Source organism: Eschscholzia californica, unplaced genomic scaffold (assembly GCF_041429995.1).
Source record: "Eschscholzia californica isolate CP2 unplaced genomic scaffold, dmEscCali1.0.p SCAF_4, whole genome shotgun sequence".
In the NCBI taxonomy this organism is placed as follows: domain Eukaryota; kingdom Viridiplantae; phylum Streptophyta; class Magnoliopsida; order Ranunculales; family Papaveraceae; genus Eschscholzia; species Eschscholzia californica.
The window spans coordinates 11,185,600-11,213,337 of record NW_028238461.1 but is presented as its reverse complement, the minus strand read 5'-3'; the positions used below and the strand labels follow the sequence as shown (position 1 = coordinate 11,213,337).

Here is a 27,738-nt window from a genome sequence, read left to right as displayed (position 1 = left end):
TTCCATTGCCTTAATAATGTAGCTTTTGTGTTTATCAATTTGTATCGATTCATAATTTCCTCAAGAAAACAAAGTCAAATATTAATATCAGTAGACCTTATTTCTTGTTGGTCTTCTGAGCCCTTTTTGGTTCATAAATTTGTATATTTCTTACATATATAAATCTTTCTCTTGTTCGAAAAATTAAATGTCCACAAAAAAATTGTAAATTTGGACATTGTTTATGATGGACCTAATGGCAGAGGTGGTAGTTATGACTGCAATCATAGAGAAAACAACAATGTTTCCCCAATGCCACACCTTTTGCCTTATTCTTGATGTATTTCCTTTCACCTGCAATTTACAAGCATTTGAAGAAAGTCAATATTCACCAAATGACTAATTTTGACTAATATTATTTCTCATTGAGACATAAAAAAACTAGTTACCTTGATGAATATGAAGCTTGGAAACACAAAGGTTAGAGGAAAGAGTGTAAATGAATCGAATAAACTAACAAAATCTCCCATGAAAGGAAAAGCGGCCGTCATGAAAGTATTCGCCCCGAAGAGGATGATACGAAGAATGACACGACGTTTGATGTTATAAATGGAGTTCATCTTCTCCTCAAGTTTCAAGAAATTTGTATCGAGCGCTTCATGAATTGGAGAAGCGAACATCTACATGTAAAATTCATGTTGTGTTCGTTCAGAAATATATGCATATCATTCTTACCAATTTTTACGTCTCTACGTAGTTTGGTAGAAATGCTAAATCTTAGGAGTTGTGCGAGATGAAAGTCTCATCCATGGTTTTGAAAAAGAGGACAAACTCAGAAGTCGTATTTCGTTACTTTGACCGTCACTGAAGAACGGATAAATATGGTTCTACTACATATAATATAACTATGATTATAAACCAGTAAGATAATGTCAAATGAACAAATAATAAATTAGGGTTAAAACAGAAAATGTGAATAAGGAGGATAAAGAAGCTTACATGTTGGGTCACAATACTTTGGAAGAATTGGGCAGAATTGATTAGGAGTTTAGCCCAGCGAGGGGCAAAAAGGTCTTTTGGAAGATAGTCAGAGGCAAGGTTTCCATAAGCCCAGTACCCAATTATGCTCACCCCATAGTAAATTGCTGCCCCTATAGAGTATTGTATAATCAACCCTTTTCTCATATTCTTCACTGCAGGATTTCTCAGTGTTGCCTGTTCACATTTGCACTAAGATTTTCACTCGAAATCTCGAAAATAGAATAGTGATGAGACATAAACAATTACTATCAAAGGTAGAATAATTCAAAGTACCTGCATTTCGGGTAACACGCCAGAAGTGTTGCAAACGACGATAGCTGCCATTGCATTGAACCCATTGAAGAATTTATCGACTTTGCTTCCTTTGATTGCGTACTCTCTATTTTTGTTTGTCGTCCCTTTACAATATTTTTTTTACGCACATTGACGATTAAGGATATTTATGTGTATGCATATATTGCATAAGTAAAGTAGAAAAATAGTGGATAATGAATGTACCATGTTTTAGTAAGAAAACCAAGAGGATGGAAATGTAAGTGAGAGTGAGGAAGAGAGAGATTCCCAACCATCTTCTCATTGAAGACATGGTTGGTACCAAAATTGAGAATATGAAGTAGATTGTTCCTGTTATTATTATGAAATATTGAAGTCTCATTGGTGTTAAATTACTACTCAACTCAGAGTTGATTTCCTGCATACAATACCAAATCAAAACTTTATATTATAACAAATTATATCCACTTTAAAGCACTCTTAATTAGATAAAGTATTTATGTGTAGTTGTCGTCGTCGATATATTGTCCTTATTTTTGACACTCATATCTAAGTCCATAGCTATAGAGTTTTATTTCTCGGGAAAGTTCCACCAACAGGACCATAAGACCTAGAGAGTTACTAAGCTTGAGCGCGCATATGAGGCTCAAATTCTGGATACTCTCCCAAACGATGTGGGACTATCGCATATACTGCCTTGTCTGTTAACTCTAGTAGTGAAAATACATGTGTATTAACTAGTATTCGACATACCTTTAGTGCCCTCCCTCCAAGAAGAATGAAACCCATGTTTAATAGAAGAAGCGTAAAGGACTGCAAGATCCAAGTTACATAATACATCTTTTTGCCTGCAAAAATAAAAAAAATGTTACACCAAAACCATGAATTAATCTATATTCACGTATCTTTCTCCCGGTGCGCTCTCCTCTTAGACATGTCTGACTTTTCCTTACCCAAATTTAGCACACTCCCTTTAACCAGTTTCCCAATACGAGATAGATTAGCTGACTGAGACAAACGTCCCACCAACTGACCTATCTTATTGTAAATGTACGCACAAACTTATATATAAAGAATTCTCACCGAAAAGGAAGCCCATAAGGTCACGGTATCGGATGAAACGGCTACCATCTATGAAATGAAATCCGGCCAAAAGCCAATTGGCGTATGCAGTGAAAAACGCAAAAACAATCAAGCAAGTAATACCCCATGACCAACCCAATGGGACCAACATCAAGTTTGAAAAACTCAATATGTACCCACAGTTGAAGCTTGTTACTAGCAACAATCCCACTTGTTCCCATGAATCTGCATCAATTTATTATCAAACATCAATTAAACTTACTATGAAGAATCACCAAATACAAGACTTCACGTAGTGTTCGTTTTTTCCAAGTCAGATATGAAATCTGACTCGAGGTTTGAATTGTCTCTGAATCAAAGCTCGTTATGCTTGTTTTTGTGCGTAATACCTCACTCGTTTGAATGGTTGATTTGGCTGACTTTAAGTCAGCTGGTTAATATTCCAACTAGTCAGATTCAAACAATAAGAAAAAACAAACACCACATAACAAATAGAGAGACAGTCATTAGCTAGCTGACCACAGTCTATTTTATGTGCAGAGGCAGGCTGGTCGTTCGACGATGGGTCGTCCAAACCCTGTTGATGATGATCATTAGTATTGTTGGTGTTCTTATTCCCTTCTCTATTAGTGGAATATTGCTTCTCTATATCCATATTTTCTTTCTTTCAAGATGGACAATGTTACTTCTAAGACCTCAACCTCAAACATAAACACTTGCTATTTTGTTCATGAAATGAACACCTTTTTATAGATCCAAAAGAGAATAAAATTAAGTAAGTTTGAAATAATTGAACTCAAATTGATAAGCTTCTTCTTTAGGAAAATGAGAGTGGATATTACGAATTTATTGGTGTGAAAGTAATTTTACTCTCATGTGGTACGTCTACTTTACGTTAATAGAGACAGACAATACGTGTAAAACTAGAGCAATTCTACGTGTTTCCCAATTTTAGCGATTAAATTCCCTTTCCACTTTCTCATATAAGTGGAAATCGCACTTCACGTCTGGAATGAGAAGGAGACTTTTTAACGTGGTTTTGGAAAACTAATAAGAGACCGTTGAGATATTAGGATACCGAAAAGAATATGCATTTTGTCTTTCCATGGATATGGGGAGATGACATGTCTATTCAAACACAATAAACATAAAATTGTGTTATGACAGACTTGTATATGCATAATGAGATTACCTTATCAACGACGTAAGTGCAAGAGTTGCCTACTAATTTAAGGGGAAGGCACTTTCTTTCGTAAGATGCTATATAATTCTCTTGATTACTTCTCCAATCGGAGTCAATCATGGGTAGACAGTTAATTCTGTTATTGTATGCTAATACGAGTTTTAATTACCTCTATGAGTACATTAGCTTTGTTAGGCTAAAAAAAAAGAGTGCAAGGAAAGAAAAAGCTAAACCAAGAGAAGTTGAAGATACCAATACCTTTTGCCTATTGAAGTTCATCCTCATCATGGTGGCAACATATCAACAACCTATTTCACCTCAAAAGTCTTCTAACTATGTTTTCATTGTCATCTCAATAAACACATAAAATACATTTGTCTTAGAAAGTAAGTTACTTCTGGGTAGGGTTTGCATTTTTTCACATCTAATTGGGGAAAAATTTAGGAATCAAATGCCCATAGAGAGGATCCAACATGATGTGATGGATTTTTTGTTCTCTTTTTCTTATTCGAATAGAATAGCATTGTTAGGTTAAAAGAACAATAGCGTAGTAGATGAATCTACTAGAATCAAGATTTTGACATGACTTTAATGGAGCAAACATAGGGGCGCAAGTCGGTTCGGGCTCAGGCACCCATGGATAGCTAAAATCATGGTGGAAGCAGGGGCGCGAGTCGGTCCAGACTGAGGCACCCATGGTGGCTCGAGTCAAGATTTTGACAAAATTTTAATGGGGTGAATGTAGGGTGCTAGTCGTGCCAGGCTCAGGCATCCATGGGTAGCTTAAGTCTCGGGCCGTAAAGGGGAAAACAGAGAGAGGGAGAGAAGAGAGAACATTTAGGCTAAAGTAGGATTTTATTGATGAACTTCAACACTAAAGAAACTACAAAGAACATAAACTGTTAAGCTTTTAAGAATGTCAATTTTGGTAACAACTCAGCCTAATCTATTCTTCCATTGCATCTCCTCCAACTACCACTTGCTCCTTCAACACTTTCACCTTCGTCGTTAAAACCTCTGCAAATAAAAAATCACAAGCCCAATTAGACAACGTCAAGGTCTCAGTAACAAGTCCACTTCATCATATCAAAGCATAGAATCCACAAGTTCACCATAGCAAAGCATAGAATGGACAAAATATTTACTACTTAAAAAAAAAAAACAGAAAGCTGCAGCTAATGTGAATACAAGTTACTAACCTGTCTGACCCTTGGTGAATGAAAAACCTTTTGAACTGACGTAAGTCCGAGGGTTCGGTGATTTATGGTTTCTCAAGTACTCTTTGCCCCCCTGAATAACAAAAAAATTTAACAACACAATCGAATGCCAAAACCAAGTGATTTACCGTCAGGAAGTAAACGTACCTTAGTTATTACACATACATCAACGTTGCTACCACTTCCGAGATCATTGAATATACCTGAGCAGATAGCCTCAGTTACAAGGTTAATGCCTTCCTCTCTCTGCAATGAACACAGTACAAACATCAAAACCCAAACCTACTAAGATCATTTTAGGAGAGCCAGCAAAAAAAAAAACAGCACAAGTATTAGAAAAATTATATCTCATATTCTAATTCAGAAGACATGAAAAACATAGCCAACCGCAAAGTAACCACTCTCTGTGGAGAAACGTTTAAGGTCAAGTGGATGCTGGGTGAAAAATAATCAGCTTACAGTTAAGCCTTCTTTGTACTTTGATTCAAAAATGGCCATGGCCGCTAGAGATCCAGATCCCATCGTCGCATATGGAAGAGTATCAGTTGAGCCATGAGGGTAGATCTACAGAGACAAAACCTATACATGTTGATAAAAAGAATATTTGGAGAAACAGGACTTTTGAAAATTTTTAGATGTAGTTTAACTCACAGTGTGCAAATGTGGTCCAGTTACATCAACTCCACCAAGTACCAAAGCAGCGCTTACATGTCCTTGGTAACTAGTCAAGGGTTCAAAAATTAATGATTATACGTGTCATTTTACTTTGAAGTTTCAACTTCGAAAACATAAAGGATCTTAACTAAGGAAACATAACTTACTTGAAAAGGTGAGACTTCAGAAGACTAAGTGCGGTTACGACTCTCGATTCACGACCAGTTGCATGTCGGTGCAGCTCTAGTTGGGAGCTGACCATGTCTAACAAAGAACCAACAGATAGGAGTTAAATAACTAGGAACAAAATAATGTTGTTCATACTGAACATGAACAGCTTGCAGCAAGATAGCACATTTTCTGTCAACTTAATTGCTGCATGCAACTACGGCCATACCCTGAGGATGGTATAAGTGACCTTGAACATCATCATGAAAGAGAGAGAGCACCTGTCACTGCTTCTGTATCAGCAGCAGTTCCTGCTCCACAACAATAAATATTTGGTGCCATATAGTGAATCTTCTCGCAATTCTTATCACAGACAATGGGTCCTTCAGTAGCCCTTGTATCTGCCCCGAGAATAACGCCATCCTGAAAAAAGTTCAGATAATATGAGAATGAATCATTAAATCTCGAAGAGCTCTGTCTCATATTGAGACATTGAGTTGCCTAACATCACACACATGATTAATGACATGATCCTAAAAACCAACTACCAATAGATATTGAGTATTTCTTAAATCTTATTAGGATAACTTTCTTTCAGAAACATAAGAAAACTTAAACATACATGAATAACACTAAGACAAAATACCGAGAACATAAGTTCTGAATGTGATTGTTCGATCTGCTTTTCCAGGAAAGTTCAAGCACAATAACCACTTTATGGTCTGGATATTACTTTTCATATGACTAACACGTTACAAGATAAATATTAATGGTTGAGCAGAAAAGAGACAATTCGTGCAAATACAGTGTATATATCCGGAGACTCAAAAGCAACATGTATATCAGCAGTAAGTCAAATAAACAAGACTACCACTAAGATATCAAAACTAAATTGAATGTCCGAATTTAGAGCTATAAAGTTGGAAAGGTAATAGTCACAGACTTGAGTGCCTTACCTTAAAGTTTACTATCGCTTTATATATAATATATTAAGCATCATGAACAGTAGCACTACATGAATTGTTCCCACAAACAAATCGACGGGATTACTTCCAAAAGTCCTTGTTTTTTCAAATTTTTGGAAATCAACGAGATGCACAAGGATTCCTTGGGTTCACACCATTGTTTCATAGAGTTTTTCGTCATAAACTTGTTAAAGCTCCTCTTTTGATTTAGTTTTTTTTTCTTACAACTAGCTTAATCAATTGAAACAACAATGAACCACTAAAATAAAAAACACAAGAACCAATAACCAAAAAGTAAGAGACATGCAGTAGCTAAGATTTCAAATGAGCGGGTAAACGTAACCACATGAGCCTGGAGCTCTTTTTGAAGCAAGCACATATGCATATATTTATTCATGAATTGTAAAACCGATTTCGAGTTGCCAGTTTTTTGAGTCACTGAGTCTAGGTGACAAACCAGAACTATAGTAATACCATTCCAAAGGATCAGCAAACCAACATAGGTGACTCATTTTTCTATATATAACAATTCAGTTATGTCTGAGCAATGTAACGAATTAAACCCACGATTGTGGTGACCATTAATAAATCCGTTATTATTTTCTCCCGGGATGTAAGTCGAGATTATGAGGAATGATCTCGACTGAACCATGTTAAATTATCATGTCGCCATTTCAGTTTATATCTCCCATTATCACCTAATCATGAATTTAACATTTATGGGATTCAATTTCAATCCTCAACCCACTTTCTTCCAAATTCCAATTCATATTACACACCAAGAAACTACTGGTCTAACTTCTCTTCTAAGATTTCAACTAAGATTACCAAATTCTACTAGTTCAAATCTATTTATATAGTTGCCAAATTTTTATAATGTGAGAGAATAAGTTCATAATCTTTTAATTCAATTGGAACCCATGACTAAAGATGAACAAGTAAGACTAAAGCACAAGAAGATAACAGTAGAAACTGAAAATGTCATACCTTGAAAACCAGACCAACAATGGTGGTTCCGGTTTTACGGTAAGAGGGAGGTTGAACAACACCTTTGTTGAAGAGCATCTCGTTTCTAACACAGAGATCAAAGTTGAATCCAACCTTCGATGGATGATCCATTATAGCTTGTTGAACCATGGGTGATATGAATATTGAGAAAATTAGGGTTTTTCGTAACAGATATGAAGATTGAAAAAGGAAGAAGAAAAGAGGTTATCACTTCTCAGTGACTTGAGAAGGAAGAAGGCAGCTGGTTTGGGGAAATAAGAAGGGAGATTTAATCATACACCCCGACATTATATCGATATTAGGATCACTCCCTGGTTTCTGAAAACTTTTGATTTGTACCCCCAGTTGGACGGAAACCGTCAACTCGGCGTTAACTTGTCTGTGTGTGAAACACACGCGTGAAGTATGACAGTTTTGCCCGTTTCACAACTGTTGAATTTTTTTTTCCAACTCGCTCCAAAGGTCATCTTCACATTTTTGCCTCTATAAGATAGTATCAACTCATAAACCTTCTTCCATTGAAAGAATCTGTTATTTGGGAGTTAAAATTTTAGGAAAGATGGGAGGAGGTGCAAACAAAGGATCAACAAGTAAGGTATGTATCATGTCTTTCTTGTTTTAGTTGATTTACGGTTGGGGGTCCTTTCCTAATTATGGAAATACAGTGGGAGTAATTATCTTAACTTGATTTGTAAATTAAATCTTTTTACATACTCTAAGTTGTAATACTTTTTTGCAGGAAATATGTTGCCAGATGTATTGAGTAAACATGGTGTTCTTGTTCTTACTATAGTCATATTGCCAAACAAAAGTGAGGTTTGACTTTCTCGAGGAGGTTGGGTTGCAAATGGAGATTGATGATCCAGGGACAAGTGCACCCTTCCTTTACCATCTAAATCACCTTCCATCCACCATTCTAGCAAGTCACTTTCTTTGTTGATGTTGCATTTAACCCTCGGTTTCAAATACAAGAAAAATAAACTTTGTCAACCTAAATCCCTGTCCTTGCTTCCCATTCAATTAATCAAGTCTACCAAATTCAGTTCATCATCATCTGCATTGACAAATATAGCTATCTTCCCACTTAAATAGTCATCACAAGACCACCTTCCACTCTCAGAGGAAATCCTCCAGTGACCATCATAATTCACAATAATAGTTCTTACAGGAGCAAAACCTACTCTGTAAACAATGATAAAGCAAAGAAGATTAAACTTTCAAAAATCAAACCAACAACAAAAACAGAGTAACCACATTGACATAGCTAAAAGTAATAAAATTGAAAGATAAATGAAATTCCATCAAAATTAAACAACTGAAAGCTATTTATGAATATGATAGTGTTGGTATTGGGAATGTTTGTAGAGAAAATGATTTAAAATTAGAGAGATATTAAGAGAATGATACATATAACAACAAAAGAAGACAATAAGAGAATGACATATATAACAAATCCAATGGGTGGGGTATTTTCTTTTGATGTCATTATGCACTGAACTACTAGCTTTCTGAGAGGGAAAGCTACTCTCATTTATCACAGTAACTAAAACTCTCTCTCTAAAATTCTTAACTTTCTCACTAGAAAAGCGACCTCTTTCTCTCCCAGATCTATTTGGATAAAGAGATGATGAGCTTTCTCTCTCTAAAAACTCTCTTTCTCTCTCTCATTCTCTCTCCAAAAACTCTGTTTCTCCCTATCTCTAACAAATAAAAAGATGATGCAATTTTTCATTTGGGGATTTCCAGAAACTTGAAAACGATGATTCTTCTTTATAGCGAGAAATATTCATTCAGATCTTAATTGAGTTCTGGATCTAAGAAGGAAACTAGTATTAATGTTTACTCAACATCTAGAAATGCTAGGAATGGTGGAGATTTCTCGAATCTATTCAGATCTTAATTGAAAACGATGATTCTTCTTTATAGCGAGAAATAAACTTGTTTTAAATATAGAATTTATTAGAGTAGTATTAGAAGTTTAAAATGGGATTGGGGAAAAAAGCATTGGTGTTTTAGTCAAAACTAGGGGTGGGAATCGGGCGGGTATGGGCACCCGCGGGTAATTCTGAGTCGGACTCGGGCGGGTCGGGTAAGTTTCTCCTCTGCCCACTCGGGTTCTCGGGCGGATTCGGGCGGGCTTTTCTGAAATCTCCTATGATCAAAGCCCGCCCATGCCCACTAAAGCATCGGGCAAGTCGGGCTTCGGGCAAATCGGGCATCGGGTTTCTTTATCTGATATTTTTTTACCAGATCAGGAAACTCTAGTAATTTGATATTGTTCAAATAAGATTCTCTAAACAAATTGATACCAAATCTTTACAAAACTTATAAATCAAGAATGAAAGAAATACTCAGATTCCGTAACATAAGAAATCAACAACTGATATAGATCTATATATGCAAACATGAGACTTGGTTGTCTTCCACTTTTTTTCTTGTCTTTGTATGTTTCATTAGTTCTTCTTTGTTCTTCCTTCACATCAAAATAATTTTAAAATTTGACCACTACATAGAGGTGGAAGATGATCCCAATAACTTATTTAATAGAGAAGAAGGTTGGCACAAGAAGGTCTAGTAAATAAGAGAGAAACGGCTAGAGAGACAACGTAGATTTTTTTTCTCTCTCTATGCTACCGAATTTCTCAGATTCAATGTGGTAAACTATTAGGGTTGCTTCAATGTGTTGTTTATATATCTTGGGAGAAACCTTAAATCTACTTTGGGCTTTATAGTGAAGTATAATCGACACTCAAAGTGATTGGCATCTATAGGCACCCGTCGGGTGAGCATATCGGGCTCGGGTATGGGCGGGGTGGCGGGCAGAGCTCTTCACCCGAGCCCGCCCACGAAAAATCATCGGGCTGGGCGGGTAGTACCCATCTTCGGGCGCGGGCGTCCATGGACATTGTCGGACGCGGGTAAACGTGACGGGTATCGGGCTTTCGGGTAGAATTCCCACCCCTAGTCAAAACTAACGGGGCTTAAATATTAAAACAATAATTATTATGAAGGCCATAAACAAATGCGATTGATTAAAAATAGAATACCTAACTACGATTCTTTTCTTCTTCTCGAATGTCTAGTCGCAGAATAAATGGATGAGAGAGCTTACTCGCGGAAATCGAATGAAGCGGGGCAGGAAGTTCATAAAGAAATTCTCTCTAACACTAGAATAAAAAAATTTGACAAAACTCACGAAACATGAGCAGATATGCTTGCTACATACCAAAGGAAAATCAATAAGATTTTTTAGGGTTATCATCTCTATGTTTGGTTCTAGGGTTTATGACCACGACCATATCTTCCATGAATGGCTTGGTTTTGTTCAACAAACCATATTTGGGACAGATTCAGACTAAAATGTAACAAATTTGATGAAAAAAAATCTCAAATCTAAATTTTATGTGGAATGAAAATTATCTTTCTCTTTGGGAAGGTTCTTCAACAATATCCTTTGATTTTCTTGGTCTTGTCATGATCAACAATCTCTCCACAAATTCTCTCTACAAATTTAGTTGTTGGTGAAGATGAAGAAAATAAGGTGTTGGATAGGGTTTACGGAGGAAGAAGAAGAAGAAGGTGTTGGACTTAAAGTAAAAAACACTAATTTTTAGTGGGCATGAGTGAAATATATTAAAGTAATATCCTCCTATAAAATTGTTGTTCATATAAGATTTTTAATGTTTTTCATTTATCCGCATAAGATATTTGATTGTCCATATGTTGTCCACCCATGAACAAGGGCGGCTAGGCTGGGAGATTCATGTTCGATAAGGAATTTCATGTATGAAATATATATTTCCCCGTGGGGCCGGCCTGGGACAAGTTCACAACTGTGTTTGTTCTATTTAAATCCATTTTCGTCCACAGTTTCCTTTGGCGACCTTTTTAGATGACATTTCTCGCCAAGAAGAGAGAAACCTTCTTACATCATATCGCCATGCTTGGGAGCGCACTCTCACGGATGCCCATACATTGATTATCGACTTGGATTTCTTGATAGAACTTCGAGGAGAGGAATAATCACCAGACTAGTTGCCAATATTGAGGTATTTCTTTCACAGGAATTTGAAATGTCCATGGCCTTTCAAGTTAACGAGGAGAAGCCCCCCTGTTTTCTCCTTTCCTTTGCCCACCTAAACCTGGCAATAGTTCAACAAAATCCAAGTCTTAATCTGCCTCAAAATAACGTCCTGATTTTTGGCTTCCTGAAGCAGGGCAGAAGATGATCAGCGATATTATGTCATTCTATGATTTTAATCCTCATGAGAAAGTTTTCGAGGGCTCGCTGACCACCGGCGACCACTTCTTCGACATCGTACAAGAGAGAAGGAACGAATTAGAGTTGATTTTAGACGAAGGGTAATTCAAAAAACAAAAAAAAAGAATCAGTTGTTGAAGTTAACTGACGATTTTAAAAAGAATGAGGTCAACTTTGCGAAAAAGGAGACCGAAAAAGAAGCTGTCATAATCGCTTAATAGTATGGAGAGAGAAAGGGACTGTGATGGAAATTAGCTCAACGGCAGCGAAATGCTAACACCCTTATTTTCCAAACTTACACCCTATGGTAAAATAACTTTTTCTTTTTTCAATTTTTTCCTTCTCTATCTAAACTGAGCCGACTACCTCGATCTCTCTCTAACCCCTCTATCTTCCTCTCATCTTCTTCACTGACTTATCATTTTCCTCTCACCTTTGTGGACTCATCTTTATCTCTCTCAGTAAACTCAATGGATATATCTTCTTCTCATCTTCACCGACTTATCATCTATGATCACAACCATCAACACCCGATTTGGATCTTCTCTGGTCCAATTCAAAGACCTTCTCGACCATCAACCATTTAAAGTCAATTATTCCACGAAAAGAAGGGAGGTAGTGAACCTGTGATTTTCACTATGATTTTCTGCAAATCGAGTTTGCAATTTGCATTCTCCAATCCGAGTTTGCAAGATTTGGGAAAACCCAATTTGCAGAAATACAAAAAAGATGCCATTTTCTGAGTCTTGTTCTTTTTTGGAAAAAATGTATTGAAAGTAAGTTCGTTACAAAAAGAGTCGAAGAGCAATTTTAGATTTGTAAGTTTTATCAAAACCGAACATATAATGAATAAGTTACAGATGTTTAAAGTTTAAAGAGAAAATAAAAGAATCAACTAAGCAAAAAGGTATTTTAGCTTTTATAAATATTTTGAACTGAATAATAATAATAATAATAATAATAGAAACTCTTTTGTTTTTTTTGTTTTTTTTTTTTTTTTTTTTTTTTTTTTTTTTTTTTTTACGTATTTTGAATGTTATTTTGACTCCAATAGCTAAAAGCCTAAAACCCCTAGATTCAAATGGATCAAACTAGACTGTCCAGCCCTTTAGAATAGTTTACATTCTACACAAAAAATTGACATCGACAAGTAATGTCGGTAGACAATCATACCTCTCTTCTCCAATTATGTCATGATAGAAAAATCTTCACTTTTTTCACATTAACTACGATATGAAACTTCGCTTGCACGAAGATGAACTGTGCTTCTATGACGAAAGCTTTTTAGCACTTTCAACTGCTTCGACATAGTAGTATAATCTCCAAAGCGTTAGATTATCCTTCAATAACAAATGAAGAATGCATTTAGATTTGACTCAAAAATAAGAGAAGAGAAACTAGGGGAAGATTTATTGGTTATAGTCTTATAACTCACCTCTTTCTCCAAATCAATATGAATGTCGTCTCGAGGATTTTCTGCTTTTGGCTTCCTGCGTTGAACAATTTCTGCAACACGGTCTAGATTTTTCGGTGGGAGATTCTTAATAAGTTTCTGTAGTCGCTGCTTCTCTGCTAGGTTCATCTGTCTGCAAATTCAGTCCCAATATAAAAAAAGTACCCGAAAAAGGATTTATAATCTATTAGTAAAAAAAAATGAAGCTTCGTCTAAATGTTACCCAGTATTCACTTTTCATTGTTTTCTACCATAAAATCGTCTGCTAGGGTAATAAGCAGTTAATTTAGTATGTAGTTATAGTATCATCAGTAATTAAATGCCTGCAAAGATTAAGTAGATTTGTTCGAAATTTTCTTGTCAAACAATTTTCAAACATGAAATCAACCTACAATTGTGATGAAGCGAGACCTAGGTTGAATAGAATAAACAGTCACACCCATATATTTCCCGTTTCTGTTAGCAACACAAAAAATTGTACGATAAAACATTTCCTCTAGATGAACATCTATCCTAACCACAAATGATTTGATTAGCCAATAAATAGCGAGGAGGCAAATTGAAAAAAAAAACTCACTTGAAGGATATACCTGCATTTCGATAACACTACATCAAGAAGTTCTTCAAGCTGCTGTTCCATTTGCCCTAGCTGAAAAAAGAAGCAGTTATCTCCAGCTAGATTATGGAAACTTTTCATGTCCCAGCAACAAGCATGGATATGATATGATAACAACTAAATGGTAGTAAGAGAAACCCATAGGGAGAAAAACAGAATTGAGGAAAATTTGATGCATGTATACTGACTCAAGGCACGGTATCTTCGTGCAGTGGTTCAATTTATATTTATTTTTCTAATTACATGAAATACAACACTGACTAATACTATAGTAGAATCATTTTCACCTCATATTTCAGAAAGGCATCTTAAAATCTGAATCTCAAGCCAGCAGCAATTAACTAGTTGCTCGCATAATCTCATGTCATAAACAAAAAAGTCGTCTTAGGTGCTATTACGTGAATTGCGCAGAATTACCTTTGTTGATAGTTCATCAGAATATCTTTTCAAGGCTTCCTTAGCTAGCGATCCACCACTTTCTATAAGAATTTTTAAATCCTCATTTACCTGGAAGAAAATGAGGTCACTTGTCGTGATTCATTTAAATGAAAAGAGCGCTTATTGTGAACATTACATCACAAGCAATCCAATATGAAATATACAGAATTCCAATATTTATTTCACCAAAGAAAAACGGAAGAACTGGACGGACAAATACCGGCACCCCATATATGGTCTAAATAACTAGCTCGTGCCATCACAAGCTTTGCTATAGTTCAAATTAATTTTACGAATTACAAATACCGCGATGTACACTAGAATTCTCTTCTGAATTATTGAATTTGATGGTACCTCTTCATAGTTGCCTAACTTTTAATATGATCAGATATTATTTGTTTTATGGGATTCATTGCCATTTTTTGTTGTTTTTCAAGTACATGTCTATAGTATACAGCTTTTCTAACTTTAACAACTTAATAGAACAAAAGCAAGCTTACTGTATTACCTCTGTGTTCTCCTTTACTTCATTGGTATCCATGGTAAGGTTCTTTTTGTATTGGAGCCCGCAAGCATTACACAGAGACTACAAAATACACCACTTCAGAGTTCTGACCAGAATATTATCAAACAGCAAACTGAATTTAAAGTACTGAAGTGGATTACTATCCACCTTGTGCCCGTCTGGACCCTTTCTCCATTGCGGTGTTCTCGTCACCTTGCAATTAGAGCAACTCTTCTTTTGAGCACCAAAGTGACTTTCCTCGGAGGGAACACTGTCTGAGCTATCTTTTGACACTGATCCCTGCCACCAAAAGAGGAGATGAGCAACCATGAGTTCTATATCAAGAGGCTAGATATGTAAAGTTCCATAAAGAACCTTACACTACTAGTTCACGAATTCAGGCTCCAAATATTTAAACATTCAGTCTAGTTTCAAACTTAATATTCCAAGGAACCCAAAACTTTACGAACAACCCTTTATTTAGGGCCAAGTTCTCATGCCAAAATAAACACATAACTCTCAAAACAAGCAGAAGTCCTAGAAACGACTGAGAACCAACTGAATGGCAGTTCAGTGAGCTGCAATTTGTAATCTAGATTGATCACTGCCATAATAAAGCCATTTACCAGCAAAAGTTTCTAGCTCAACCAATTTTAATAAGAAAAACATGCATAAAACTTCACATTCAATTTGATGGAAAACGAAGAAATGCTAGGAAGAACAAGCAAACCTTTGAACAAGATTGGGAGCCATCGGTGGCAACATGAATAGGGGTAGTTGTTGAAGAAGGAGAAGAGGCTTGTTTCTGCTTTTTACAGGGAGGAGCTCTAATATTCTCTTGGGATGAATTCGGGCAAGTTGATAAACACTCTTTGTTTCTTAGATGTACCTTTATCTGGTATATAGCTATAACGGAATTCAGCGTCTGCACTTAGAACATGATTAACCATTAATATAAATGTTTATACTCATTTTCTATGACCAACTAATGAATGAGAAATCCTACTCGACGATTATACGCAAAATAAATCTAAGAGTTAGAATTTTGGAAAATATATGTAGACATTAAGCCCCAAAAAGAGCGAGATCTTGTAGCCCAAAGGGGAATTGGGTGTTTATCGTAGAGGCAAATGTATTGAGTTACCGGAGCTAATGTTTTGCAAATCTCTTGACTATGCAGAAAAGCATGGATCTTAAACATCTACCACTTACTTTCTCTCCATAATTCAATCCTTTTTTTCCCATTTTCCTTTCTCGAATTGACGGTCAATTCGAGCGAAAGGAATTTAAGTTCCATAACCATGATGGGTTTCGATCACATATCTATATATCATTTAGATTTGTAATGATTTAACTATCACCACCCGAGACTATTTGTGAGTACTCCGAACACACACACAAACACGAATGTATAAGAGAGTTAAGTCTACCTCATCAACTTCCTGGCTCAGTACAGTCACACTCTCCTTGAGAGTTATCCTCAGTCTCTCCTTCTGCAAATCTGAAAGGTCATCTCCGACGCCATCACAAAACAATGCAGTACCTTCTTTACCAACAGAATGGGTATTCATATTGTCAACGTTTCCCTCCGGTAACGTTCTTACAGATGACACCAGAGTCCGGGAAGACGGTGAAAGGATATCATCTTGGGACAAAATATCTCGAATTGTGCGAATGTAGTAACGAAAGTAATCGGGTAAAACTTCGTTATCATCATCCGACGAAACCCTTATAGCTTCTGATATTACCATAACTGCATATTACACAAAATTACGAAAAAGATACTGAATAAATTAAACTTGTGCCTAATAGACATGTTTTTATTAAAAAAAATAAAAAATCAGCTAAATTATCAGAAATCAAACAGAAGTTCTTGAATAGTTTATTGTGAGTTTAATTTCTCCCCTTTAATTTCTTAAGTTTAAGTAAAGCAAAGGCGTTTTAAATTCTAAAACAGAAATGAAGAAATCGACTTTCTATGAAAACCCCATTTTTTAATTATCATGGAAATAATAGGAATTTATGAAATAACTTGTCAAACGAATGAATCCCCATAAGAAATATTATAATGGGCAACAAGAAATAAAAATGATGAGAAAAAAGAAAAACCCTAGTTTGCGTTTCACCTGAAGAATGATCACGACCTCTGTTTCGTCTTCTGCAACTCCTCTCTCTTTCTCGCTCTAACAGAACCAACTCGAGACAGTACCCAGACGAAGAGGCGATTCGGTGGAAATGAAAGGACAGCCCGTGGGTTTAAAACGTATACTCCCACTTGAACAACATGGACCCCCGTTTGAACCGCATGTGAGACTCCTCTCACGTGTCCAGTCATGCGGAGAGAGACATGCGATTCAAGTGGGAGTCCCAGAAGGTGGGTTTTGATTTTTTTTTTTTCTTTTGGTCTAATTTTGGAATTGACCACTAACCAAATGGTAATGTGTATATTTCTATCGGCTGATCAATTGGAGTCGATCACATCATCATCATTCCGTTTATAAATTTGGGTCAAATAACATTGTTCTTCCTCGCATAAAAATTGAATTTGGAACCGATCACAGGCCCAAATGTGATGTGTCGTACATTAGTTTTGATTTGGTTGGTTCTACCAAATTAAGTGTTATTCAAGCATCACCACGGTCAAACTTATCGACAGTCACCACCATTGAGCTCTCTCTTTTTTGTTCTCTTGCTTTCTCTCTCCTTTACACCCTGGTCGAAGATATGAAACTTTCTCTCTCCTTCTCTAAATCCTGGTAGAAGATATGAAATCTTAGGGAGAGAATTTCCACCTGAAACCACGGAGAAAGAGAGGATATAGATAAATTTACAGACCATGAGGGAGAGAAAAGAGCCATTTTTTGGTAAATTCCAATCTTTTGTGGTAAGCTCTCGGTCAAAGTTCGGAAAAGAAAGTTTGTGTAAATGGTAAAAATGGAACTGGGTCGTGTTTTTTTTTTGTTGACAGTATTGGGTCGTGCTTAAGTATAAAATTTTCATCTGACCATTTATCCCCAAACAACGCTTTTAACCACTAAATAGTGAAACCAATGGTCAAATTATGTGCATTCCGACTATACACTACAAGTCTCGAACAACCTAACCAGCATGCCAAATTGCCACAAACTTAATATGATATTGAAACAACATCGTATGATATCAGAAGGACATAATAGGCCTAACAAACCACAATTAGAATGGGCACTAGTCGAGGTTGGCACAAACTGACCCTGACAGAGCATTCAAAAAGTGAACCAGGAAAGGTCAATGGTGCCACAACAATGACAAAATATATGTTGAGACATCTTGTATAAACTATATTCTTTTCTTTTTTATTATCACAACCTTATGTACATAAACAATCCCAAATACAGCTGAACTAAGAATAGATATCCCACATTCTTCTTCCCATCTCTATGTGAAGTTAAAAGTTGAATAATTTATGGACACAAATCTAATACATAAATCAAAGGGATGACAAATTATGTATCACCTCACCAATCAGAAGGGTTTCATGTGGTTTGTCAATCTCTTATTCAGATTTATAAGAGTAGACTCACGCCTAGACGAACCAGTAGATCATCCTTTCAACTGAACATCACGACTTGTCAGAGGAATGTAACGAACGGAAAATTCGTTGTGGACGGTAACAGATCTAATCCAGTTTCTTGTCTACGACCTGCAAATCTTGGATACCAACACCAACCGGAATCACCAACCTACCTCCAGGCTTTAGCTGATCGATTAGTGGTTGTGGGATTTCGGGAGCTGCAGCTCCCACGTGAATAGCATCATATGGTGCAAACTCGGGCCAACCAAGCCTCCCATCTGGTTTGATGCAAGTTCATATCAACAAACTTAGAACAAGCATATAACCAATCTTCCAAGTAATTAACTATGAAATAAGATATACAAAAAATGAGGAGGAGGTCCAAATTTTGGGGGGTTAATAAGCTTCCCCTCCAGCCATAACCCAAAATGAGATTCCAATCCTTTATGTCAGGGATACCATACTATTCCCTTTTAAATTTTGTTCTCTACCCCATTTGCCCTTGGAAGGTACGGTGAGGAGTGATGGTAATTTTGCATTTAATTAGGGTCCAATCAACAGAAGGAAATCTTCCCATTTAGATTTCTCTTCCTATTTTCTTGCATTTCATTTTGCTGTTTCTTTCTTCTTTCTCTCTCTATAAGGAGAAGATCTTATATCTTCATCCTCTCTTGCTTTCTCTAGGTTTAGTTGACGCCATTTTTATTGAAATTTTGGTCGAAGATTTCAGTCCCACTTTTTTGTTTTTTTGAGATATTTTTTTTTCTGTTTATATAGCAAAGGATGTTCAATATTTTTGGATTCTTTGTCTGTTCTTCTTCTCCCTCTCTCTAAACAAATCTTCCAAAATCGATTATCTTCTACCTCACTCCATCTCTTTAAAAGATTATCAATTTCTGAAAATCTTCTCTAAAAAGATTTTGTTTCTCTATTTGGCACATTTTTCCTTTCATTATCTTCTTTTCCTCTCTCTCTAAAAGATTAGCAACTTTTTATCTCTATCTCTCTCTAAATTTTTTACTGAAAGCTTCCTCTCTCTCTCTCACTCTCTATAATTTTTACTGAAAGCTTCCTCTCTCACTCTTTCTCTTTCTAATTTTTTTTTGAAATCATCCCTTCTTATTTGATTATCATCTTTTTCTCTCTACCATTCTCTCTCTTTAAAGGATTGTTTGAACCAGAACTCTATCTCTCTCTAAATTTTTTGCTGAAATCACCCACTCTGTCTCTCCGGCGTCAAAATTTATGTGTGAAAATTTCAATTCCCGCCAGGTATTATTCATCAGTTGACTTCTCATGGGTGATTGGGTTTCAGTATTTAGGGTTTAAAGTTTAGAGGGTTTCGGTGTTTAGGGTTTAGAGTTTAAGGGTTTAGGGTGAAATCAGAAAACTCTCTCTTTGTGCCTTTTCCTTTGATTATCATCTTCTTCTCTCTCCCACACTTTCTCTCTCTCTGTCCCTAAAAGATTGATGAAGCAGAAAACTCTCTATTTCTCTCTATAAATTTTGGATAAAATTTCCCTCTCTATCTCTCCGACCGCAAACATGTTTCTTGTACACAACTTTCTTCCTTGTACACAAATATGTTTCTTGTACACAAATTTATTTCCTGTACACAAATAAATTTTCTAAATATTTCTGATTGTAGTAGGAGCAGTAAGAATGTAATGCAAGTATATTACACATAAATGATTGTAGTATCAATTTTCCGAACATTGTCTTCGGAAACAGAGCTTAACATGTGTTACAAAATTGGACTATTTTTGCTTATTTCACTTCACATATTTGTTCTGGGAATATTCAAATGTTGAGTGCATAGAATGTTGTACGGAACATTTTCCAATTTTCTGTAAACTATTCCGAAATCGATTATATTCTTGTACTGGGATTTTTTTTGAAAGATTCATTCCGAAATCGATTATATTCTTTCATAAATCGATTATATTCTTTCATCAGAAAAAAAAAACAAGAAGGATTCATTCCGATCGGATTCGATAGAGTAAAACCGTAACTTTAATGGTGTTTAGTATATTCCATGTACACAACTTTATTCCCTGTATACAAATGTCTAGTACATTAACCTAATGGACAGTACACAAAACAATTTCCAGGAAACAAGAAAATTTCCAGTACAAAAATGGCTAGTAAACAGAACAATTTCCAAGAAACAGAACAATTTCCTGGAAACAAGAAGAAGGATTCATCTTTCATCAGTAAAAAATGAAAAACAAAAAGGATTCATTCCGATCGAATTCGATAGAGTAAAACTGTAGCTTTAATGGTGTTTAGTATCTTCCATGTACACAACTTTATTCCCTGTACACAAAGATTTTCTTGTACACAAATGTCTAGTACATTAACCTAATGGCCAGTACACAGAACAATTTCCAGGAAACAAGAAATTTCCAGTACAAAATTGGCTAGTAAACAGAACAATTTCCAGGAAACCGAATGATATCCTAGAAACAAGACAGTTTCCAATACTCGTTAATGTTAATTATGTACAGTAAGCTTATTTCAGTTCAGGTTCCTTTTTGTTTCCTTGTAAACATGTTGGTGTTTAGTAAATCGTCATGTTTCTAGAAAAATTGATGTTGTTCTGTCACTTTGTTTTTTTTTCCCTTGCCTTCCGAATCTTTTTTTTTGTTCAAGTAAACTTAATGATTTCAATGTAGAAGATTCAAATTCAGTCTTCCAAATTTCATATGTTTGACATTCAAACTTATATAGTCTACATTTTTGCGTAGGAAATTATCTTGTTAACTAGGAACAATTATGTTTACAGAACGGCTATCCAGTTTACAGGGAACAGTTCTGTAAAAGATGTTCTAAGTTATAAATCATAAAAGATGTTCTAAGTTACAAACCATAATAATGTCACAATAATCTGTTCTTAAGAGAGCATAAAAAAACAAAAAGTCAGACCCAATTTCGAGATAATGAAACTTTTAAGATTCTTCTGCAATCCTCTGTCTCCACCCGTCCTCTAACTCATTCAATATTTGGTAGGTTACGTCTACTCACTTTCTCCTAACTTGGTCTCCATAGTCTTCCCTTTGGGAGCACTTAGTTGGGTAGTTTGCTTGGATGCTTTGGAGGAAAATTTCCTCCAACTTCAGCATCACGTAGAGTCCACAATCAGGACTGTAATATTGCAAAGGAGAACTAAAAATTTCTCCAACTTCCAGGCTGTACACAGTCAGATTTATCGGAAACAGATTAATGCACACGAAACTGAGAAATTTACCAGAAGCTTACCAATTTTCCAAACACTTAGTAGTTTACTAGAAACTGAGTAATGCACAATGGAAAACAACGGAAAACAATTTAAAAAAAATCCTAATACCTTGTCCACCCATGGTTCATGAATTCTTGCATCAATTGCTTTTCGTTTTCTTGCACGTAAGGCCATAACCCCCCTTTGGATAAGTAATCTTAATCTGCGTCCATGTATTCGTTAGTGAATACTTGTACGCCTTACTCAACTTTGAAGCCAAGTCCTCAGGTCTGTTTTTTGGCTCATTGGGGAAGGGAACTTCAAGGACTATGAGAGTTGTCTTTTTCTTTCTGCTTACTTCTGCTTTATCCTCGGTCATTTTTCGCTTTCCTTTTCCTTTTGTTTCACATGTTATGCTTTCTTCTTCAACAACCTGGAAAAAATTCAAATCAGTCACCTAAGAAACCCTTGAATTTTCTGGAAATCAACTTGTTTACTACTACCTTATACCACTGTACAGTAGTCAAAGAAGATACAGAAGGTAAATGATGGAAACCATCTAGTGCACAGGAAACCGTTCAGTGTACAAGAAACCATCCAATGTACAAGAAACCATCCCGTGTACAAGAAATCATTTGGTTTACTCGACACAGATTTCACCAGCCAAACATTTTACAGAACATTTTAAGTGCATAGTTGAATTTACCAGTACACAGTAAAATTTTCTGCGAATTCCTCTTTGTATATTATACAACTTTATAAAAAAAAAACTACAAACCACTCACATAAAGAATACTTATTGATGGTAATCATCCAGTGTACAAGAAATCAACTGGTTTACTAGAACTATTTGGTTGTACCAGTACGCAACTTTACGAAACAGATCAATGTACAGGAAATATTATTATGTACTAGGAAATAAGTTTATGAAACAGAAAATAGTTAAAGTTTTCAGTTACATACCTTTTTCCTAGGGCTCATTCTTCGACTTACTTGTTCTTCAAGAACAGTTTTCGATCTGCTAGACCGAGGTTCATCAATCGTTACTTTCTTACTTGATTTTTTTGATGTAGTAGGCTTTACCATCTGTCCAAAACAAAGTAATATCACACAGTAACGAAATCTCTTAGTTGTTCATGATATAGAGATAGATAGAGAGAGAAAAAAAAATTAGAACATTAGGGCTTTTTGAATGAAAAATTACCAGAGAAAATAACAAAAACTTATGTTCATGATATAGAGTGAGAGAGACAGAGACAGAGAAAACCTACCTTTGATTTCTTCAAAAAACTTCACAGTTGGTTTTAGGGTTTCCTTCTTGCAACTCCCTTCTTCAATAAAAAGGATTTTAGGGTTTCGTTTTTGAACTGAAATCAGTTGAAAGAGGGCTGATTTTAGAGTGATTTTAGGGCTTCTGTTCTTAAATCTTCTTAAATGGCTGGTGGTTTTTGAGAGAGGGAACGGTTTTTTGGAAGAGATAATGGTGGGTTTTTGGGAGTTGATTGAAGTTAATTGAGGAGAGGGAACGGTTTGGAAGATTTTTTTGCTGGAGTAAAGGCGTGGGAGAGAGAGAGAGAGTGATGGGGATGGGACGCCTCCACCTGCAACAGTCACTTCCAGCCGATTTTTTCGCGTTTCCCGGGCAATTTGAGTGGCAAAATTCGTAAATTTTGAGTGGCATGATTTGTAATTTTTGAGTGGCACGAATCGTAAATTTGTTATAAAAGTAAGGGTATTTGGTTGGTCCCAATTTGGATCTGACACAGAGGACCTCCTTTACATTTTTTCCCAACTTTGGATTGGGCCCTTATTTTGGGCCTAACTTTGGGCCTTACATCCATTCCCTCTAAGATATATAATAGTAGTATTAGTTAAATCTTCACAATTTAGTGAATGGCATAATCTCATAAAGCTACCTGTTTCAACATTTTGATGTGATTAAAAGAAAATACCCATTATATAAACTCTCGTCAAATTAGAATCCTAAACTAATCCGAGGAACGAAACATAATATATAGTAATGCAGAATTGCAGATAAGATCAAACCAAGGTTGCAAATGAGAAATTTTTTTACGAGGTAAGATTAATTATATGGTTGCCGGTATGTGATTAAACGACTTATACACACTTAGCCACCTAAATAGTACATAGATGTATAGTAGAAATACTCTTTAGTCGAGGACCACAATGACAAGTATGTATCGGAGAACTTACCACCATCATTTATAGAGAGGGAACCTCCTTCCAAGAGCGGGGCGGCTGCACTCTTTTGGATATTTTCAATGGAAGTACTTGCCAACTCGGGAATGTGTTCTACACCAATTGCACGACCATCAATGCAAAGCATGCAGTCAAATATCCCGTTCCTAGAAGAAGATTATAGTTAGAAAACTACAACAGGGATGATACTTATCGAGCATCGCAAAAGAAGGTACAAAATGAAGTAGTTAATTGATTCACAAATACCTTAAAAAACATCACCCTTGATTAGCCACATACTTCCTTTTTTTACCGGAAAAACGTTATTTGCCAAGACCATCTAGCTTTAGAAATTATCAAAAAAATATCAACATGAAAGAAGCTAACTGTATTTTAACTATTTGCATGATAGAGAGAACTTATTTCAGAACAAGTTAGTTTTCTTTAAGTTTTTTTTTTCGGAAAAGGCGAAAAGAAGAACAGGCAATCCTCTCGTGTATTTGATGTTTCAAGATTAGTTCCATTCACTACAGAGTTAGTTTCATCTAATATTTGCCAACTTATGCATGGGTTGATCTTTTGTATCATCCTCGTGTATCTCAAGCATAGCCTTTTACACATATCACTACTCCCTAGAAGTAAGTGTTCCGGAGTCCGGACATTTCTTCTGTAAGAGGCAGTTTCTAAAAAAAAAGTTGTAGAGGCGGTTTTAGGATGGCATGTTCACTTTGGCGGTTTGAATAGAAATTGGAGGCAGTTTCCAATTTGATTTCCAATTGGCTATGGTCGGTGGATACCCAAAGTTGGATATAGGCGGTTTGGCAATTGACACCAAAATTTAGAAACCAAAGTTCTAATCTTGGGACTTCCTATGCCGGCTTATAATAATATAAATAGGGGTCTTGAGTTCTTTGTAACACACCAACACAAGCAACAACAACTCTTCTTTAGAGAGCTAGAGAGAAAGAGCAAGTAAGAGAGAAATTTGGTTCATAGTTTTTTTAGCGGTGTTTAATTTCTCGGTTGTCGAAGATCTAGTATAGAAGGTTAAATTCTATACGGTACCATCTTGGGACGAACTTGCGGGTTGTGTTAGTCGTCTTCATCTATCCTTCAATAAAGATTTCTTGTTCGCCCGAGGACGTAGGCTTTAAAGCCGGACCTCGTTAAATTCTGTTCGCATATTTGATTTTGACTTAGCTTTTCGATTAATCTTCATAATCGGATCAATTTCTAGGATAGGTTCGATAGCTTCCGCGACTTTAAGTTATAACAATTGGTACCAGAGCCTTGTTTGAGATTGAACGAAGGAGAAGATGGGATCGAGAAGTGGTACGGTCAAAGCAGGGAAATATGAGATAGAGAAGTTCAATGGGAAAAACGATTTTTCTTATTGGCGGATGCAGATGAAGAATCTGTTAATCTCGCAGAAATTACACAAGACGTTGACGGGAAAGAAACCAGGAGATATGTCAGATGAGGATTGGGAAGAGTTAGATTTCGAAGCACGGGCTACCATTATGTTGTGTCTTGAGAGGGACGTGGCGTTCCTAGTAGACGAAGAAACAACGGCGGCGGGTGTGTGGTTAAAACTAGAAAGCAGTTTCATGACGAAAACTTTAACGAATCGGGTCTACTTAAAATCCAAATTATTCACATGTAGAATGGAAGAGGGTTCTTCTATTCAGGAATATGTGAATAGGTTTGACAGGATTATCTCAGATTTGAAGGATATTGATGTTAAGGTTGAGGATGAGGACCAAGCCCTCATATTGTTACTTTCATTGCCTAAATCCTATGAGAACCTTGTTCAAACTTTGATGCTTGTTGGTGATAGTCTAAGCATGGAAGAGACGAGAAATTCGCTATTAGCGGATGACCTTCGTAAGGTTGCTACTAGCAGTATGGCGTCGGGTGGAGTAGACAAGGATCAAGCACAAGGGTTGTTTGTAACGAGGGGGAGGAGTAATGAAAGGGGAAAGGGAAAGGGCGGGAAATCTAGATCCAAATCTAGAGGCTCTTTCAAGAAAACGTGCTTTAGTTGTGGTGAGCTTGGCCACTTTAAAGCGGCTTGTCCAAAGAGAAAGTTGAAGCAAAAGAACGAAGGCTACAAGGAGAAACAAGAGATGCAAGAGGCGGGATATGTGTCAGAAGAGGCGGACGAATGTTTCTCGGTCACAGAGGTGTCTGAGAAGATCTTCGATAAGTGGATGCTTGATTCAGGGGCGTCACACCATATGTGCCCAAATAGGGAGATGTTTACTACCTATAGGAGTATAGATGGTGGTACAGTTATACTGGGTGATGATAGTATATGTAAAACTGTGGGACTCGGAACAATACGGATCAAGATGCACGATGGAGTGGTGAGAACATTGACGGACGTAAGACACATACCCGATTTGCGGAAAAATCTAATTTCCCTTGGTGTGTTGGAGCGGAACGGCTGTAAGATAATTATAGAGAATGGCTCCATAAGAGTCGTTAAGGGTTCTTTGGTGGTAATGAGAGGTACTCGTTACGGTAATTTATACAAACTTTTGGGGACAACAATTACTGGAGATGTAGCGGTAGGAATCAGTGGAAGGGATCCAACGGCTAGTACGACGCTTTGGCATATGCGCCTTGGGCATATGTCAGAAAAGGGTCTATCTCTGATGTGCGGGAAAGGCTTGTTGAAGGACATGAAGAAGCCTTGCATGGAGTTTTGTGAGCATTGTGTGTTCGGGAAGGCACACAAGGTGACGTTCTCTACAAGCAAGCACAGGAGCAAAGAGGTATTAGACTACGTACATACCGATGTCTGGGGACCGGCAAAGTTACCTTCCAAGGGTGGTTCCAGGTATTTTGTTACATTCGTTGATGATCATTCGAGATTTGTCTGGCTTTATTTTCTGAAGCATAAGAATGAGGTATTCAACACTTTCCTGGTGTGGAAAGCAATGGTTGAGAACAAAACTGGTCGAAAGCTGAAGACGTTAAGGTCAGATAATGGGACCGAGTACACGGATGGGGCATTCAAGGAGTTTTGTAATCAGGAAGGCATTGTGAGGCACTGGACAGTAGTAAACACACCTCAACAGAATGGAGTCGCAGAGAGATTGAACCGTACACTACTTGAGAAGGCTAGATGTATGCGCTCCAATTCGGGATTAGGCGTAGAATGGTGGGCAGAATCTGTTGCTACAGCTTGTTATATTGTGAACAGGTCTCCACATTCTTCTTTAGATGGCGGCATACCTTACGAGGTGTGGTCAGGTGAACATGCAGATTACGGGAGACTTAAGGTTTTCGGTTGTACGGCCTATTACCATGTTAAAGGTAACAAACTTGACAATAGAGCAAAGAAGGCAATTTTCTTAGGATATGCTACAGGAGTCAAGGGTTATCGGCTATGGTGTACGGAAGACAAAAAGTTTGTAATCAGCAGAGATGTGGTGTTTGATGAGTCATCTATTGTAGCTATGGCGAAAGCTACGGTGCCTAGTTGTGGTGATGTTGGGTCTACTAAAGCTCAAGTAGTGGAAGTAGAAATCGAAGACCAACGGGTTTCTAGGAATCATGATCAGGTGGAGCATCAGGATAATACTCAGGATGAGGAAATTGATGAACCCGATCATGAGGAGGTTCAAGGGGAAGGTACACAAGTTTTACAACAACAGCAGCAGGATGTTTCGGTACACACTAGGCCGAAACGGTTATATAAGCCGGTACAGAGGTTAGGGTCAGACAAACCTCTTAGGCATTACGGGCAGGCAAATGTGGTTGAATATGCACTCTCGGTGGAAGACGACGAGCCGGTCACCTTCAAACAAGCTATCACCGTGGCGGAAAGAGAGAGTTGGTTGGTTGCTATGCAAGAAGAGATGGAGTCTCTTCACAAGAACCAGACATGGGAGGTTGTCCCATTGCCCGAAGGTAAGTCTGT

The 27,738-nt window shown here is 36.8% G+C and overlaps 3 protein-coding genes, 1 long non-coding RNA gene and 1 pseudogene across 10 annotated transcripts; all 5 read right to left on the bottom strand.

Moving 5' to 3' along the window:
• Positions 1–23: 23 nt before the first annotated feature.
• LOC147542659 (proline transporter 1-like) lies at positions 24–3,117 on the bottom strand. 2 transcript variants are annotated; one of them, XM_086673814.1, is made up of 8 exons: positions 2,896–3,117; positions 2,377–2,601; positions 2,047–2,141; positions 1,519–1,711; positions 1,294–1,418; positions 979–1,194; positions 429–659; positions 24–333 (listed from the first exon to the last, which is right to left on the bottom strand). In XM_086673814.1, exons 1-8 carry the CDS (start codon positions 3,029–3,031, stop codon positions 184–186), a joined length of 1,371 nt encoding a protein of 456 aa, XP_086529940.1. In that variant the 5' UTR covers positions 3,032–3,117; the 3' UTR covers positions 24–183. The 2 variants fall into 2 exon arrangements, with proteins under 2 accessions (XP_086529940.1, XP_086529941.1); XM_086673815.1 differs by lacking the exon at positions 429–659 and having other exon boundaries at positions 2,896–3,074.
• A 1,278-nt stretch (positions 3,118–4,395) lies between these two features.
• LOC147542658 (proteasome subunit beta type-7-A-like) lies at positions 4,396–8,953 on the bottom strand. Its single transcript, XM_086673817.1, has 8 exons — positions 7,551–8,953; positions 5,880–6,021; positions 5,598–5,694; positions 5,428–5,497; positions 5,236–5,340; positions 4,924–5,022; positions 4,759–4,849; positions 4,396–4,576 (listed from the first exon to the last, which is right to left on the bottom strand). The coding sequence occupies exons 1-8, from the start codon at positions 7,698–7,700 to the stop codon at positions 4,506–4,508; spliced, it is 825 nt and encodes a 274-aa protein (XP_086529943.1). The 5' UTR covers positions 7,701–8,953; the 3' UTR covers positions 4,396–4,505.
• A 3,676-nt stretch (positions 8,954–12,629) lies between these two features.
• On the bottom strand, positions 12,630–17,578 carry LOC147542657 (uncharacterized). Of its 5 annotated transcripts, none has more exons than XR_015223645.1 (10): positions 16,971–17,107; positions 16,275–16,597; positions 15,575–15,769; positions 15,013–15,144; positions 14,848–14,925; positions 14,319–14,408; positions 13,863–13,934; positions 13,268–13,418; positions 12,902–13,172; positions 12,630–12,727 (listed from the first exon to the last, which is right to left on the bottom strand). XR_015223645.1 is itself a non-coding variant. In XM_086636174.1 (9 exons), the coding sequence occupies exons 2-9, from the start codon at positions 16,593–16,595 to the stop codon at positions 13,101–13,103; spliced, it is 1,098 nt and encodes a 365-aa protein (XP_086492300.1). In that variant the 5' UTR covers positions 16,596–16,597; positions 16,971–17,226; the 3' UTR covers positions 12,729–13,100. The 5 variants fall into 5 exon arrangements, 1 of the variants encoding a protein (XP_086492300.1); XR_015223643.1 differs by having other exon boundaries at positions 13,876–13,934; XR_015223646.1 differs by lacking the exon at positions 12,630–12,727 and adding an exon at positions 13,678–13,741 and having other exon boundaries at positions 12,729–13,172.
• A 575-nt stretch (positions 17,579–18,153) lies between these two features.
• On the bottom strand, positions 18,154–24,150 carry LOC147542655 (protein-L-isoaspartate O-methyltransferase 1 pseudogene; annotated as a pseudogene). The gene is made up of 3 exons (XR_015223524.1): positions 24,124–24,150; positions 23,826–24,002; positions 18,154–18,672 (listed from the first exon to the last, which is right to left on the bottom strand). The product of XR_015223524.1 is annotated as a protein-L-isoaspartate O-methyltransferase 1 pseudogene (transcript).
• LOC147542656 (uncharacterized) lies at positions 21,131–22,255 on the bottom strand. Its single transcript, XR_015223707.1, has 3 exons — positions 22,122–22,255; positions 21,741–22,044; positions 21,131–21,583 (listed from the first exon to the last, which is right to left on the bottom strand). It is a non-coding gene; the product is annotated as an uncharacterized LOC147542656 (long non-coding RNA).
• Positions 24,151–27,738: the final 3,588 nt, after the last annotated feature.